The sequence below is a fragment of the Homarus americanus genome, unplaced genomic scaffold (genome assembly GCF_018991925.1).
Source record: "Homarus americanus isolate GMGI-L3 unplaced genomic scaffold, GMGI_Hamer_2.0 scaffold16894, whole genome shotgun sequence".
NCBI lineage: Eukaryota > Metazoa > Arthropoda > Malacostraca > Decapoda > Nephropidae > Homarus > Homarus americanus.
Window position 1 is genome coordinate 2,366,639 of NW_024746541.1, and position 14,306 is coordinate 2,380,944.

At 39.4% G+C, this 14,306-nt stretch overlaps 1 protein-coding gene across 1 annotated transcript; it reads left to right on the plus strand.

The window, feature by feature from the left end:
• Positions 1-232: 232 nt before the first annotated feature.
• LOC121879279 lies at positions 233-10,080 on the plus strand. Its single transcript, XM_042385872.1, has 4 exons — positions 233-348; positions 4,900-5,202; positions 5,425-5,559; positions 9,882-10,080. The coding sequence occupies exons 2-4, from the start codon at positions 4,931-4,933 to the stop codon at positions 10,024-10,026; spliced, it is 552 nt and encodes a 183-aa protein (XP_042241806.1). The 5' UTR covers positions 233-348; positions 4,900-4,930; the 3' UTR covers positions 10,027-10,080.
• Positions 10,081-14,306: the final 4,226 nt, after the last annotated feature.

Consider the following 14,306-nt stretch of genomic DNA (forward strand, 5'->3'; position numbering starts at 1 on the left):
AGACGAAAGCTAAGGTGCTCCGTAGTTTCCCTTTTCCACGTGTGATTTTATCAATACATATATATATTTGTGTATAGGTGTGGATATAGACTGAGATATAAATTAATATAATGAGATACAGAGTTAGTGTTTACAATTTAAAAAACATGCACCACTTCCGAGAATCACCGCTCACTCGCCCCCACCATTACTCATACCTACAGGTGTGATTCACTTGCTTCCAACACGACACTTCAGTTATATAGCACCTGCAGTCGAGGGTATACCACAGAGGCGGTCGTCTGTCCATTGCGTTGATCTGAACCATTTGAACAACTGAAAGTCCATTTCCCAGTTATATCTCTGAAGGTAAGTGAAGGCATGATCGTTGTATTCGAAGTTTGTGTAAAACTGTTGTGTCCATGACGGAATTTTGCAGATGTTTGGTGCATCAGATGAGTTACAGTTAATTATTAGAACATTTTGTTGAAAAGCGTATATGAAGACTAAGAGGGACAATGAGTTGAGTACTTCCTGTTTGTTAAGTACAATGCATGGTCAGTGAATTTGCTTAGCGTCTCCCATAACCCCCAAACCCCGAGGCACAGCTGGCGTCTTTAACTGACCAATCACCGGAATGAAATAAAAGCAATGATGTCAACGACAAGGAAACTTTCTCGAAATGATGAATATATGCTATTCTTTCTCCCACTTCATGAGAAGGCATTATAAAAGTCATCCGTTGTCAATTCCTAAAGACATTTACTCAGCCTAACAATCTCAGCCTAAATATTTAGAAACTTTTTAATTCGAATATTGAGTATTTTAGGAATTGAGTATTTTATCCCGGCTAACACCAGGGCTTCGATAAATGTGTTGCTGATGGAGAGCAACTTTGGATTACCACAGTGTACTTATACCTCTCATGTACTATGATAATGTTTTCCTTAGCACCAAAAGTTAAAACCTTGTCTTTACGTTGGAGATAAATTTGGTACAGGTTTCACCAGCCATTTCCTCGATGGATGACTATAATATTTCAACAGCAATAATGCAAATATCTGAATTATATATATATATATATATATATATATATATATATATATATATATATATATATATATATATATATATATATATATATATATATATATATATATATATATATATATATATATATGTAATATTGAGAAATTTCAGTGTAATTTCTAATGCCGCGCCATTGGCGATACTGAGCTTTCAAGGTCGTCGGAGGGAAGAGAGCGCTTCCTGCACATAGCGAGAGGTTGTGCAACTAGGCCTAAGTGATATTAAATATAATTTGCCGAATTAATAATGATGCGATTCATGAAGTTAAGGGACTATTATTGAATTTAAAATTATTATAGATCGTTTATCAGTCTTAATAATGTTACGGGTGTCCCAAGGAGTTATTAGTTAGGCGGAAAATATGTCACGTAGGCCTAAGCTGACGACTTGAGAGGACACAGGCGGGCTCTCTCTCAGTCACGGGGAAGCATTCCGACAAACAAGACGTCCCTGCGCGTCCGTCACAGAAATAGTCACGTGGCCTAGTCACCTGTGTTCCGCTATTGCAGCATAACAAGTAAGTCTCATTCGATCTCAGACAGGGTTTAGATAGGGCAGTGATAAAATTAACAAGAGCTAACAGTGAGTTCATTTCAGGGTTCCGTCAGAACCCACTTGACTGCCGGAAATTGACTGCCAGAGATTGACTGCCGTTTGAGACTGCCGTTGATATATATATATATATATATAACAAAGAAGTATGTCTGTGCGTTTGTGTGGCCGCACGAGAATCTCGGAAACTACTTTACCGATCTGTATGGATGATGGATGGTGCTATATGTAGTGATGACGGATGATGTTATATGTAGTGATGATGGGTGGTGTTATATGTAGTGATGATTAGACAATAAAATAATAACAGTTTAATGCTAAAAAAATCTTTACATACTTGCTGCTAATGGCAATACCAAAAATGTGGTCTACCCTAATGCACTAAAGTGAGACAAAGTGGAGCCTCCCGGAGGGTGGCGACCTACCGTGGCATTACGATGGTCATTGGTGGAGACTTTCGCCAGACCCTACCTGTCATTTCTCGAAGCACTCCAGCTAATGAACTGAATGCGTGCCTCATGGCATCATACCTTTGGAAAAGTGTTGAGACACTCACCCTTCCCACAAACATGAGAGTATGTCTACAAGGAGATCAGGATGCTGGACGGTTTGCAAACCTTTCACTACAGACTGGGAATGGAACTTTCCCTGTTGATTCAGAAGGACAAATAATAATTCCTCATGGATGTGGAAATGTTGTAAAGTCCTCAACTGAGCTCACTAACATGGTTTACCCAAACATCCACCACTACAAGGATCACAAGTGGCTGCGTGAACGCGCAATTCTGGCACCAAAGAATGAAACAGTGGCTGAAATCAACATGACTACTCAGACAGCTTCCAGGCAGTGAGACCTCATTCAAGTCTGTTGATACAGTAATCGCCCAGGATCAAGCAGTTCACTACCCAGCAGAATTCCTTAATTCTTTGGAGCCCACTGGAATGCCTCCTCACCACCTCATTCTTAAGATTGGAACTCCTATAAATGCTCTTAAGAAATCTTGAACCACCAAACCTCTGCCATGAGCTTTGCCATGACCATCTACAAAAGCCAGGGACAGAGTCTAAAGATGGTTGGCCTAAACCTGGTGTTTCCTTGCTTCTTTCATGGACAGTTCTATGTTGGATGCTCCAGAGTGGGAACTGGCAAAAATCTGTACATACCTGCTGCTAATGGCAAAACCAAAAATGTGGTCTATCCTAATGCACTACAGTGAAAGAATGTGGAGCTTCATGGAGGGTGGCGTCTTTCCGTGTGTGTCCGCACGAGAATCTCGGAAACTACTTTACCGATCTGTAGTGATGATGGATGGTGTTATATGTAGTAATGATGGATGGTGTTATATGTAGTGATGATGGATGGTGTTATATGTAGTGATGATGGATGATGTTATATGTAGTGATGATGGATGGTGTTATATGTAGTGATGATGGATGATGTTATATGTAGTGATGATGGATGGTGTTATATGTAGTGATGATGGATGATGTTATACAGTATGTAGTGATGATGGGTGGTATTATATGTAGTGATGATTAGACAATAAAATAATAACAGTTTAATGCTAAAAAAATACACTTTGCTGTACTGTTGTAGTGAAAAACATGGTGGAAGTTACATACACCGTTAATGAACTATTGATGGAAGAAGAAGTTTTGAGGACTGAACAGTGAGACAATGTGGAGCCTCCCGGAGGGTGGCGTCCTACCGTGGCCTAGCGAATGAGCCACCCGGAGCGCAGCGTTTCTGCTAGTATATATATATATATATATATATATATATATATATATATATATATATATATATATATATATATATATATATATATATATATTTATATATAATAATAATAAAGAATTACAAAAATGAAAAAAGATCAAAAGTAAGATACAATATATGTATGTCGTGTTGTCAATAGTAAGTGAAACAATTGAGATCCCGCAATTGTGTGTAAATGAAGCAGAAAGTCAGATCAGCAACCTGAGACTTGGTCATAATTTTTGTGATGCATATGGCAGCAGAGTCTACCATAGACAACACATTATGCTTCCAATATCTTCCCAGGCGGTAGTACCTCCCTGTTTGGTAGCTGCCTACTACCTACTACCTACCATGCTACCTCAGGAAATGGAGATTACGATATCTTAATCTTGAGCAATTATATATATATATATATAGATATATATATATATATATATATATATATATATATATATATATATATATATATATATATATATATATATATATATATAAGTGTGTAATTATACTGTATATGGAAGTATTAAATAAGTCTATGAATTTATATAATATGAAGATGTATGCTGTACGTATATTCATTCTGTATGAGTCACCGTTGCAAGAGAGGTTTTCTATCAAACAAATATGAAAGCTGTATATCCTTTGTAATAATTACTGTAGTTTATTTTTTCATTGCATATGAATTCTATTGGTTCTCTAAGACTTCTAATATTTAGTAATCATATAATATTATGTACTAATACGAAGAAGTTTTGATTTATGAATAGTCTATTTGTTAAGATGTACTGTATTTGGTTTACGTTTGGTCCCGAGTGTCATCATCCAGGGTATTATAACACAGAAATGTGAGGTCAGGGAAGTGGCTGTTATCTTATTTCATCCATGTTCACTATGGTTTGGCATTAGTTTACCCACTAGTATTATGAGTTATTAGGAGATACTTATGAAAACGGAGAAAAAACAGTATTATAGGATTAATGTGTTAATTAAGGTGTTAATTAAAGTGTTAATTGTTTTAACTTAGTATTTCTTTGGTTCCTATTTCACTTTGCACAATTTAATGAATTGTTTGCTTGGATGTGACGTAACAATGGAATTGTACTAAATGGCATCCTCGATTGTCAGGGGGAGGTAGCAAGGGATTGTGTACAAACATGATTGTGGTCTGTTAACTAAAGCTGCTATTTCAGAATACTCTAAAGTCTGATCAATGGGCCTAGGGGTTCAGTCACTGCTGAGAAGAGATTTGTGCAGTAGTGGTCGTGAAACTGTTGAAGTATGGCACAAGAATTTGAATACCTTGAAATTACTGAAAGAAATATGTTTTTTTGCCTTTTTATTAAAATCTAGAATGTTCCTAAACTATAAATGTTGTTTAAATTTTTGTTACTTCAACTTTTTAATCCCTTCCTCCTTGTCCATCAACCTTTGCTTGCATACTGTTCTTTTGGTTCCTCGTTAATGCGGATATCCCAGGACCTACTGTATTAGATTAACTAGTACTATTACTTCACCAGGTGTCACATTACTACCGCCTGACTGTCCAGTATGATGATTACAAAAGTGTTGGTGCTGATGATGGTCATGGGATTGAGTGGAGGCGTGCCAGTTGATAAGAATATTTCATCGAATACAATCATCGGCATTGGCGTTCGCGTCGATAGTGATCTGGACTTAGACGAATATCATCAGAACCGTTTCTTCTTTATCCCTTTTTTCAACATCGGATGTGGACCCATGAAGAGGATCACCTTGGTCCCAGGCGGCAACACCATTGTGAAATCTCCTCGCTACCTTCTTTATTTTTCCACTAGAACGAGGTAAGACCAGCTTCTCTCACTCACTATCTCTTATACAGCATTATGATTAAAAAAAATGTAACATGTATTAATGGAATTTTCTATCGGAATTTGACAAGAAAATTCTCTCTCTCTCTCTCTCTCTCTCTCTCTCTCTCTCTCTCTCTCTCTCTCCACCCACCAGGTCGCCACACAAAACCACCGCCATAAAACATGCTCACACATATTCTCAATCCCACACAGGTGCCAATGGGAGATCTCCTGTGCTCCTAGAAACACGACTTACCTGAAATTTGATTGTCCAACTTTCTCCCTGGAACCTTCAGAGAATTGTGTCAACGATCGTTTAATAGTAACATACAAAGGCAACAGGACGTTGTAAGTATTTGATATCTGAGTGTGTTTGTGTTCTACAGGAGGTGTGTCCTTGATCTGCTTTTTGGACCGAGTTATGAGCAGTGAACCATTGTTGGTGTCGTTATTGAACTTTCAGTTTGTTTACTTTTGTAATTACTGAGACTATTTGTTTGTTTTAGTTGTTTATTATGTATTCATCTTTTTTCTCATCAATTGCTTTTTTATTATGTTCTGTACTTCTTGTTATTATAATCAATATAGTTATTATCGTCATTAATATCGTTAATATTGCTTGTAATAATAATAATACTAATAATAACAATATTAATAACAATAATAATAATAATAATTATATTTATTATTATTATTATTATTATTATTATTATTATTATTATTATTATTATTATTATTATTATTATTATTATTATTACAAGTGATTGTGGTCATTTCTTGCCCGGCGGCGAGTCCGGTGGTACAGTTTACAGAGGCATGAAAGTTCGAACGCTCGTGCTTGGCTAGCGCTCAACCATCGTCCGGCTGACAGCGTACAGCGACATCGTTTTCTAGATGGTCGTGTTTGTTTATATCATGGTCGTGGTTGTTATAATCATAGTCGTGGTTATGATCATAGTCGTGGTTGTTATAATCATGGTCGTGGTTGATCTAATCATGGTCGTTAGTGTTATAATCATGGTCGTCGTTGTTATAATCATGTTAGTGGTTGTTATAATCATAGTCGTGGTTGATATAATCATGGTCGTGAGTGTTATAATCATGGTCGTGGTTGTTATAATCATGTTAGTGGTTGTTATAATCATGGTCGTGGTTGTTATAATCATAGTCGTGGTTATGATCATAGTCGTGGTTGTTATAATCATAGTCGTGGTTGATATAATCATGGTCGTGAGTGTTATAATCATGGTCGTGGATTTTATAATCATAGTCGTGGTTGTTATTTTCATGGTCGTGGTTGCTATAATCATGGTCGTGGTTGTTATAATCATGGTCGTGGTTGTTAAAATCATGGTCGTGGTTGTTAAAATCATATTCGTGGTTGTTATAATCATGGTCGTGGTTGGTTATAATCATGGTCGTGGTTGTTATAATCATGGTCGTGGTTGTTATTCATGTGGTCGTGGTTGTTATAATCATGTCGTGGTTGTTATAATCATGGTCGGTTGTTATAATCATAGTCGTGTTATAATCATGGTCGTGGTTGTTATAATCATGGTCGTCGGTTGTTATAATCATGGTCGTGGTTGTTATAATCATAGTCGTGGTTGTTATAATCATAGTCGTGGTTGTTATAATCATAGTCGTGGTTGTTATAATCATAGTCGCGGTTGTTATAATCATAGTCGTGGTTGTTATAATCATGGTCGTGGTTGTTATAATCATGGTCGTGTTGTTATAATATTTTATATGGTCGTGCTTGTTATAATCATATTCGTGGTTATTATAATCATGGTCGTGGTTGTTATAATCACGGTCGTGGTTGTTATAATCATGGTCGTGGTTGTTATAATCATAGTCGCGGTTGTTATAATCATAGTCGTGATTGTTATAATCATAGCCGTGGTTGTTATAATCATGGTCGTGGTGTTTATAATCATAGTCGAGGTTGTTATAATCATGGTCGTAGTTATAATCATAGTCGTGGTTGTTATAATCATGGTCGTGCTTGTTATAATCATATTCGTTTTATTATAATCATGGTCGTGGTTGTTATAATGACGGTCGTGGTTGTTATAATCATGGTCGTGGTTGTTATAATTATGGTCCTGGTTGTTATATTCATGGTCGTGCTTGTTATAATCATAGTCGTGGTTGTTATAATCATGGTCGTGGTTGTTATAATCATAGTCGTGGTTGCTATAATCATGGTCCTGGTTGTTATAATCATGTTCCTGGTTGTTATAATCATGGTCGTGGTCGTAAGACTTACAGTATCTAATATACTATAAGAAGGAATAGAATAAAGGTTAGAATAATTAGTTTAATTAATATTCGCCATAAGGTGAGGTTAAAATGATAACAAAAAATATTATGAATCACCGATGATCATTCCGAGATATATTATATTATGAAGCGAAGTGACCTTGATTCTGGTTAGATTAGTCACCATCTACTTAAGTCATCATATGTGTTAAGTCGTCATAGTCATCATCTACGTTAGTCAGTTTTATGCCCACCTCACATGACTGATCGACCATCTATGTTCTTTCCGCGCGTGGGTGTTAGTTTTCAATGCGTCTTATTATTTATGCTGGTTTGATGTAAGACCTCCTACCCTCACTGACGCAGCTATGGTCAATTTGGTGTTAGTTTGTTTATAAATGCCTTCTAATCTGTCTCAAGTCTATCCGTCCTGTCTATTGCCATCCCAACTGTCTGTTCGTCTGCGTGGTGTTTGAATGTAAGCCCGTCTTTACTAATGTGAACCAGTGAGTCAGCTCTCTGTCTGTCATGTTAGTTGCCATATTGTCTATTTGTGCATGTATGAAACTGTCCATTTTTGTCAACCTCCTGTCTGTTTCACTGTCTATATTCACCCTGTGTCCATTGTAGTCATCTTCTCCATGCATTCCTGTTATTATCTTTTTATCTCTTCTCTTTTTCCACAGGAATAAGTACACACTGTAGCCTCGTAAGGTCCGAAAATGCTCTGGTAAAGTCGAAACTGCGCATCCACACGCATGATGAAACTCAGCTCCCCCCCACCTGTCATCTCTAACTATTGTCTGTTTCCCCTTCTTTCTTCTATTTACTCATCTTCCTTCCTTTGCTAATCCAAACAACTTTTAAAAAAAAGTAGGCTAAGAGAAAAAGTGGGGGGAGGAGTAGGGAGCGGTACGATAACTGCAATCGTCCGGCCTGCAGACAGCATACAGGGACATCTGTTGCCAGCGTAAATAAAATCGTTAATTAATGCTTTCCTAAAGAAACCATTGACATGGGACCAGGTTTGTTCCACTCTACGAATTTTTTGCGATTTTTCCACGAAGTTTGATGAAAAACGATTGTCCCGTTTCGCCTGTCCAGAGCAGATACACGCACGCCTAGCCCTATAGTATATTAGATTATTATTACTTTTGTGGGGGCCTCCAACCTCTCCTTTTAGACATACCTTCACCATTTTATTACCAAACTATCCTAATGCAAAATTATCTATCGTAGCTGAACTAGTTAAGCTGCATATCTATTCGGCATTCCATGATTGTTAGCTTATAGTCCATGTGTGTGACTGTTGTATGGTTTAGGGACCAAAGATCTTGTTCTCCAGAAATACAGGAGAGCAGACCTGAGGAAGGAGGATGATAGGCGACACCTCTTTTTTTAGTTTAACAAATTTATTTACAAAGAACATAAGAATGGAGGAAACTGCAGCAGGCCTATTGGCCCATTATGGACAGTCCCATTTACACCCATGTTTGAAGCTATCCAGCGTATTCGAGTTAATGATGATATTTGGTAACTTGTTCCACTCGTCCACTACTCTATTTCCAATCCAATGTATAACATAGATGTTTTACAGCGAAAATTGACTGTTTGCTGTCTTTACTGTTAATTGTTGATAGTGAATACTTTCATCATTGAGGGTTTAGATCCATTTACAGACCAGACCATTCTTTACATAAGTGCACCTAGGCCAAGTGCACTGGTCTCTTCATTCTCGTTCATACTGTGTGCAGCCTCGAGAAACAGAATATAGTGATATGCACCCAAGGATCGAATAACCTGATATCAAAGAAGCTTCACTGTCTCCTTGTCCAGAATCGTCGAGTACTAACATCCACTTTGGCTTCGTTGGTTGTGTTGGCAGTCCTGTGAATGGAGCACCGCTGTGCAATGGAAGGAGAGTCGATTTTAGAGTGATGTCGCGCTATACAGTATCTACTACTACTAATACTACTACTACTACTACTACTACTAATAATAATAATAATAATAATAATAATAATAATAAGATCTTCCAAATTATTTAGAAATTGTTAATTATGCTACTACTGAAAGGCCAGGAGCCTGAGAGAATACTAATTTTAGGGTAAATAGTTGAAATTAAAGTCCAAATAAATTAGAACAATAATAGGTTAAAATGCAATGTATTATTACTGAAATGATTATTATTGTTACTGCTAGTAGAATTATTATAACTATCACTACTTTTATTAATCCTATTAACATTACTATTGTGTGATTTATCTTAGCTTTGCATCTTCTCTGCATTATCAATATTATTCACGTTGCTTAGTTTTTATTACTTTTATTATTAGTTACAACTATGAAAGAGGCAGATGAGAAACGGGATGAGGGAATTATTAGTGGTGTCTCTCTGTTTACAGGTACTGCGGGGACGCCACTCCTGATGGCACCATCACCTTTGACGGCTGGACAAGACTCACCTTCTTCAATAGTGGAAACAGAGTTAACAAAGGCTTTAACTGTAATATCCAGTGCACCAGTTTTGCTAAGCGTATATCCACCTAGCCTACCAGTCACTACTACCACGGCTACCACCTCCACCACCACGACCACCACCACACTACCACAAATACCACCTCCATCACCGCGACCACTACCACCACTACCACAACTACCACCTCCACCACCATGACTACCACCTCCACCATAACGACTACCACCTGCACTACCATGACTACTACCACCACTACCATAGCTATAACCACCACACCGACTTTTTTTATTTATGGCGTACATCCTCAACTTAGAGCCATACTTTCCCCACACTTTGCATTACCTTATCATCCTAATACAAAATTACAACCACCACCAAGACTATAACCACCACCACGACTATAATCACCACCATGAGTGTTATCGCCGCTGGCTTCAGTTACAGTGCTGTCGTGTGATGCCATTAAATCTATCGACCTGTGACCTCGCCATGTGTAGAAGTGTTTACAGACAAGTCCTGGTTCTGTTAAGTGGACTGTCTTCGACTAGTGGCGGTGCTGCCCGCCCCGCCATGAGACAGATCGCCCTCTCTAGTGATGCTGTGAAGACCAGCCTTCTGCTCGCACTGGTGAACACCGACTCACAATCCTGTCCAAGAATTTGTGCTGGGACAATTTACTCAGTACTATTGTCTCTTGGAACACCATACTGATCTGCATTGACCCGCACTTGTAAGTACAGCCGAAGTGATGACATACCTCTCGGTACTGAAATATTGTTGGCTAATTACGCCTACTCGTTTCTGCCTAACCTGGAGTAATAAGACAATGCAGAATGAAGCGAAGCTAAGATTAATAGAGTTATGAACTTTGTGTTATGTCAGTATGCTTAATAAATTGCAATTAATATAGAATTGTGTGAGACTAACTAATTATGTATCAGATGGATCACCATGTAATATTATGAACATCTCCTCTGCAGATTTTGACCACATCAATAAATATTGAATGCGTCAAAAGGCGGGTTTCAATCATTCCCTTCGACTTGCCCGTCACCTAAACGTCCTTAACCAAGGCGTTTATAATGACTATAACCGCCACCACGACTATAACCACCACCACGACTATAACCACCACTACGACCATAACCACCACCACGATTATAACCACCACCACGACTATAACTGCTACCTCTACTATAACCACCACCACGACCATAACTACCACCATGACTATAACTACCACCACAAGCACGAATATAACCACCACAACGATTATAACCACCACATCGATTATACCTACCACCACGACTATAACCACCACCACGACTATAGCCACCACCACGACTATAACAACCACCACGAGGGTGCTGCGTGACACCGGTGCTTCTCATACTCTATTGCTAAATCCTAACCCTGGTGATTGTCAAACTGGTGCCTATGTTGTGTTGAGGGGTGCGGGTGTTCGTTTCTCTGTGCTTTTGGTCGAGCTTAATTGCGACCTGTACAGCGTGTGTTGGCCTGATAGATGAGCTGCCAGTGCCTGATATAGAACTCCTTCTTGGGAATGACTTGGCTGGAGATAGAGTAAAGTTGGACTATCTTGTCTATTGTCCCTGTATATGAGCCACTAACTGTGGAACTTGAGAGAGTGATACCAGAGACCATCTCTGTCTGTGCTGTCACTAAGTCAATGGCGAAGGTGGCAGTCCCTTCTGAGCACAATGATCCTCATGTTTCCCCTTCCTCTAATGAACCTTTGACAGGGGATGTGGTGTGTGAGGAGGATGAAACAACGTCGACTCTGACCGAGCCCAATGATGAAGATGAAACTGCTGAGACTCTGACCGAGCCAAGTGATGAGGGTGAAACTGCTGAGACTCTGACCGAGTCTAGTCTTGCGATTAATCTTGCAGTTATCTTCATGGTGGACCTAAACGAGGATCACAACTTCTTATTTGCCTCTTAACTGTCCGATTAGTCTGGTAGACTTGCAACGTGATAATGAGTGTAAAACGTTGGGTGTTAGTGAGGAAGACCGTATGAATGAGCCGAGAGAATTTTACTCTCCGAAGAATGTTGTGATGCACTTTGAAGGACAAACTTGGCACAGCTCAAATGATCCTTGCACCACTCTTTATTCTCGGTCACATGGCATTGACAAGGTGTCTAAATTGTGTAAACCAGGAACTCCTTCTCAACCAAGATGCACCCTCGTTTCAGATGGATAGTGCTGCTGGAATTGGCAATGCTCCTCCTGTGTAGAGAATGGAGAAACCCATGAGAAGGGGTTCCAGTGGTCCGACCCTGATAATCCCTGTATAACTTTTCCCTACAACCAGGGGAACATACTGAGACATCCATTAGTATGCAGACCGGCCCATCCACCACAACCAAACTGTGTCCTGACCAAAGACAAAGACAATATATAAGACAGATACATACATGCCTACAATAGACACAGGGTGAATATAGACAGTGAAACAGACGGGTAGTTGACTGTTACGAGTTGGGGATTTATAATATAGTTAAACGTCTACCCAGATCCCAACAGGTAACAAAAAAAAAACAAAGACAATCGGACTATAAAAGGGTAGACAAAGGATGCGAGTTTTCGTTGTGTATAATAAAGTACCATAAATCCCTTAACAAAATATTCAGCTTATAAATTACCCTTAACCAAACTTAACCTAAACATTAACAGTATATACATATTAATAAAACATAAAACAATCGTGAAGCAAGGTGGAGGTGGGAGAGGCAATACAAGATTACAAATACTTAAGTGAGGAGCTGAGATGGCTGACGAGCAAGGCTGAGTATTGTAGAAGACGGTAGGTAGTCACTGTGCCGTAGGTTTAGAGGATAGATGATCCTGTGGTCACTTCCCAGAGTGTAGTGCTCTCTCCTCGAATTCGAGCTGACAAAGAAGACTTGGAGGAAGTGACGCAACAACCAGGATATGGAGAAGGGAAACCCCGGAGTGGTAACTAAGACGAGTCATACTCGTGTCTCGTCCCTAGATGGTGTTGCTCGTGGTGCTGGGTAGGTAGATCAAGACAATAGATGGCGTGGTTCGTAGTGCTGGGTAGGTAGATCATGACAATCGGTGGAGGGGTTCGTAACACACCCCCCCTCCAAAGACCTCCGTAGCGCGGGAGCGAAGGAGGTGATCACCTGGTTGAACAAAGATGGATCAGATTGTTGGGCTTTAATGAGCTCATCCTTACTAATGGTCTTATTGTACAGATCTTCTGTGGGTAGGAAGATATTGGAGGTGGTTTTAGATGAAGAGGGCCCATTTCGCACACTCTGTGACCGGGTGACAGCACAAGATGGGAAAAGATGAGGAATAGTTTCTTTAAGGTCAGTGGTGGAGTTGACAGGTAAGGGAGAGTCGACTGTCTTTATGTTAGGAACCACTAGATCTCCTACCAAGTCATTACCCAATAATAAATGAATGCCGCACACAGGCATTGGGTCTTTCCTAATGGCTATTTGCACTTCCCCAGTAATCAAGGGACATTGGAGGTGCACTTTAGCTAAGGGATAGGAAGAATGGGATGAGAGATCTGAAATTAGAACACTCTCGTTAGTAAATGCGGTAGATATATCAGGAATGACGTTAAACAGGAGGATAGATTGTGCTGCGCCCGTATCACGTAGTATACGAATAGGGAAAGAACGAGACCCCTCTATGATTGAAATTTTTCCCTTACAGGTGAATGAAGAGAAGAGATCCTGATGGGGCCTTTCCACATTGGTGGTTGCTATTGGTTTGGATTTGGGATCCAGGGAACTACTTTTTAGCAGTTCGACACTTTGGGTGTTTACAAGACTGGATCGTATGGCCTGGTTTTTTTACAGTAAGAACAAATAAACTTGGTTGCATCAGGGGGGGGGGGTAGGTGTGGGACCTTTCGACCTACCACTCACGTCCCCAAGGTTATCATCAGAGGAGGACCTAACATGTTGGAAAGTACCACGTTCCCTATGGCACAGTGACTCCACCAGCAAGGCGTACTCATCAGCCAGCTCAGCCGCACGCCCTAAATTAACCTCTCCACGTTCTTCCACATGCTTCAAGATGTGAAATGGTATCTTGCTTTTCCACTCCTCCAGGACTACCAAGTTTAACAAATCCTGAGGTGGCCATTAAGAAAACCTAGATAAATTAATTAATGGTCAAAAAGATAAGATAAGTGGATTACCCTAGAAAATATCACGGCAGTGGATTACCCTAGAAAATATCACGGCAGTGGATTACCAGAAAGTCCCGGAAACTACCCAAGTTATACCTAGGGAAATTACACTTATGAATATTGTTCTTCTGATAAGATCCTTAGATAAGGAT

Excerpts from the sequence above, each read along its gene's own strand:
- LOC121879279 (XM_042385872.1), top strand. The coding sequence starts at position 4,931 with ATGATGATTACAAAAGTGTTGGTGCTGATGATGGTCATGGGATTGAGT. Across the intron at positions 5,203-5,424 it reads TATTTTTCCACTAGAACGAG|GTGCCAATGGGAGATCTCCT; the intron begins GTAAGACCAGCT and ends AATCCCACACAG. Across the intron at positions 5,560-9,881 it reads TACAAAGGCAACAGGACGTT|GTACTGCGGGGACGCCACTC; the intron begins GTAAGTATTTGA and ends CTCTGTTTACAG.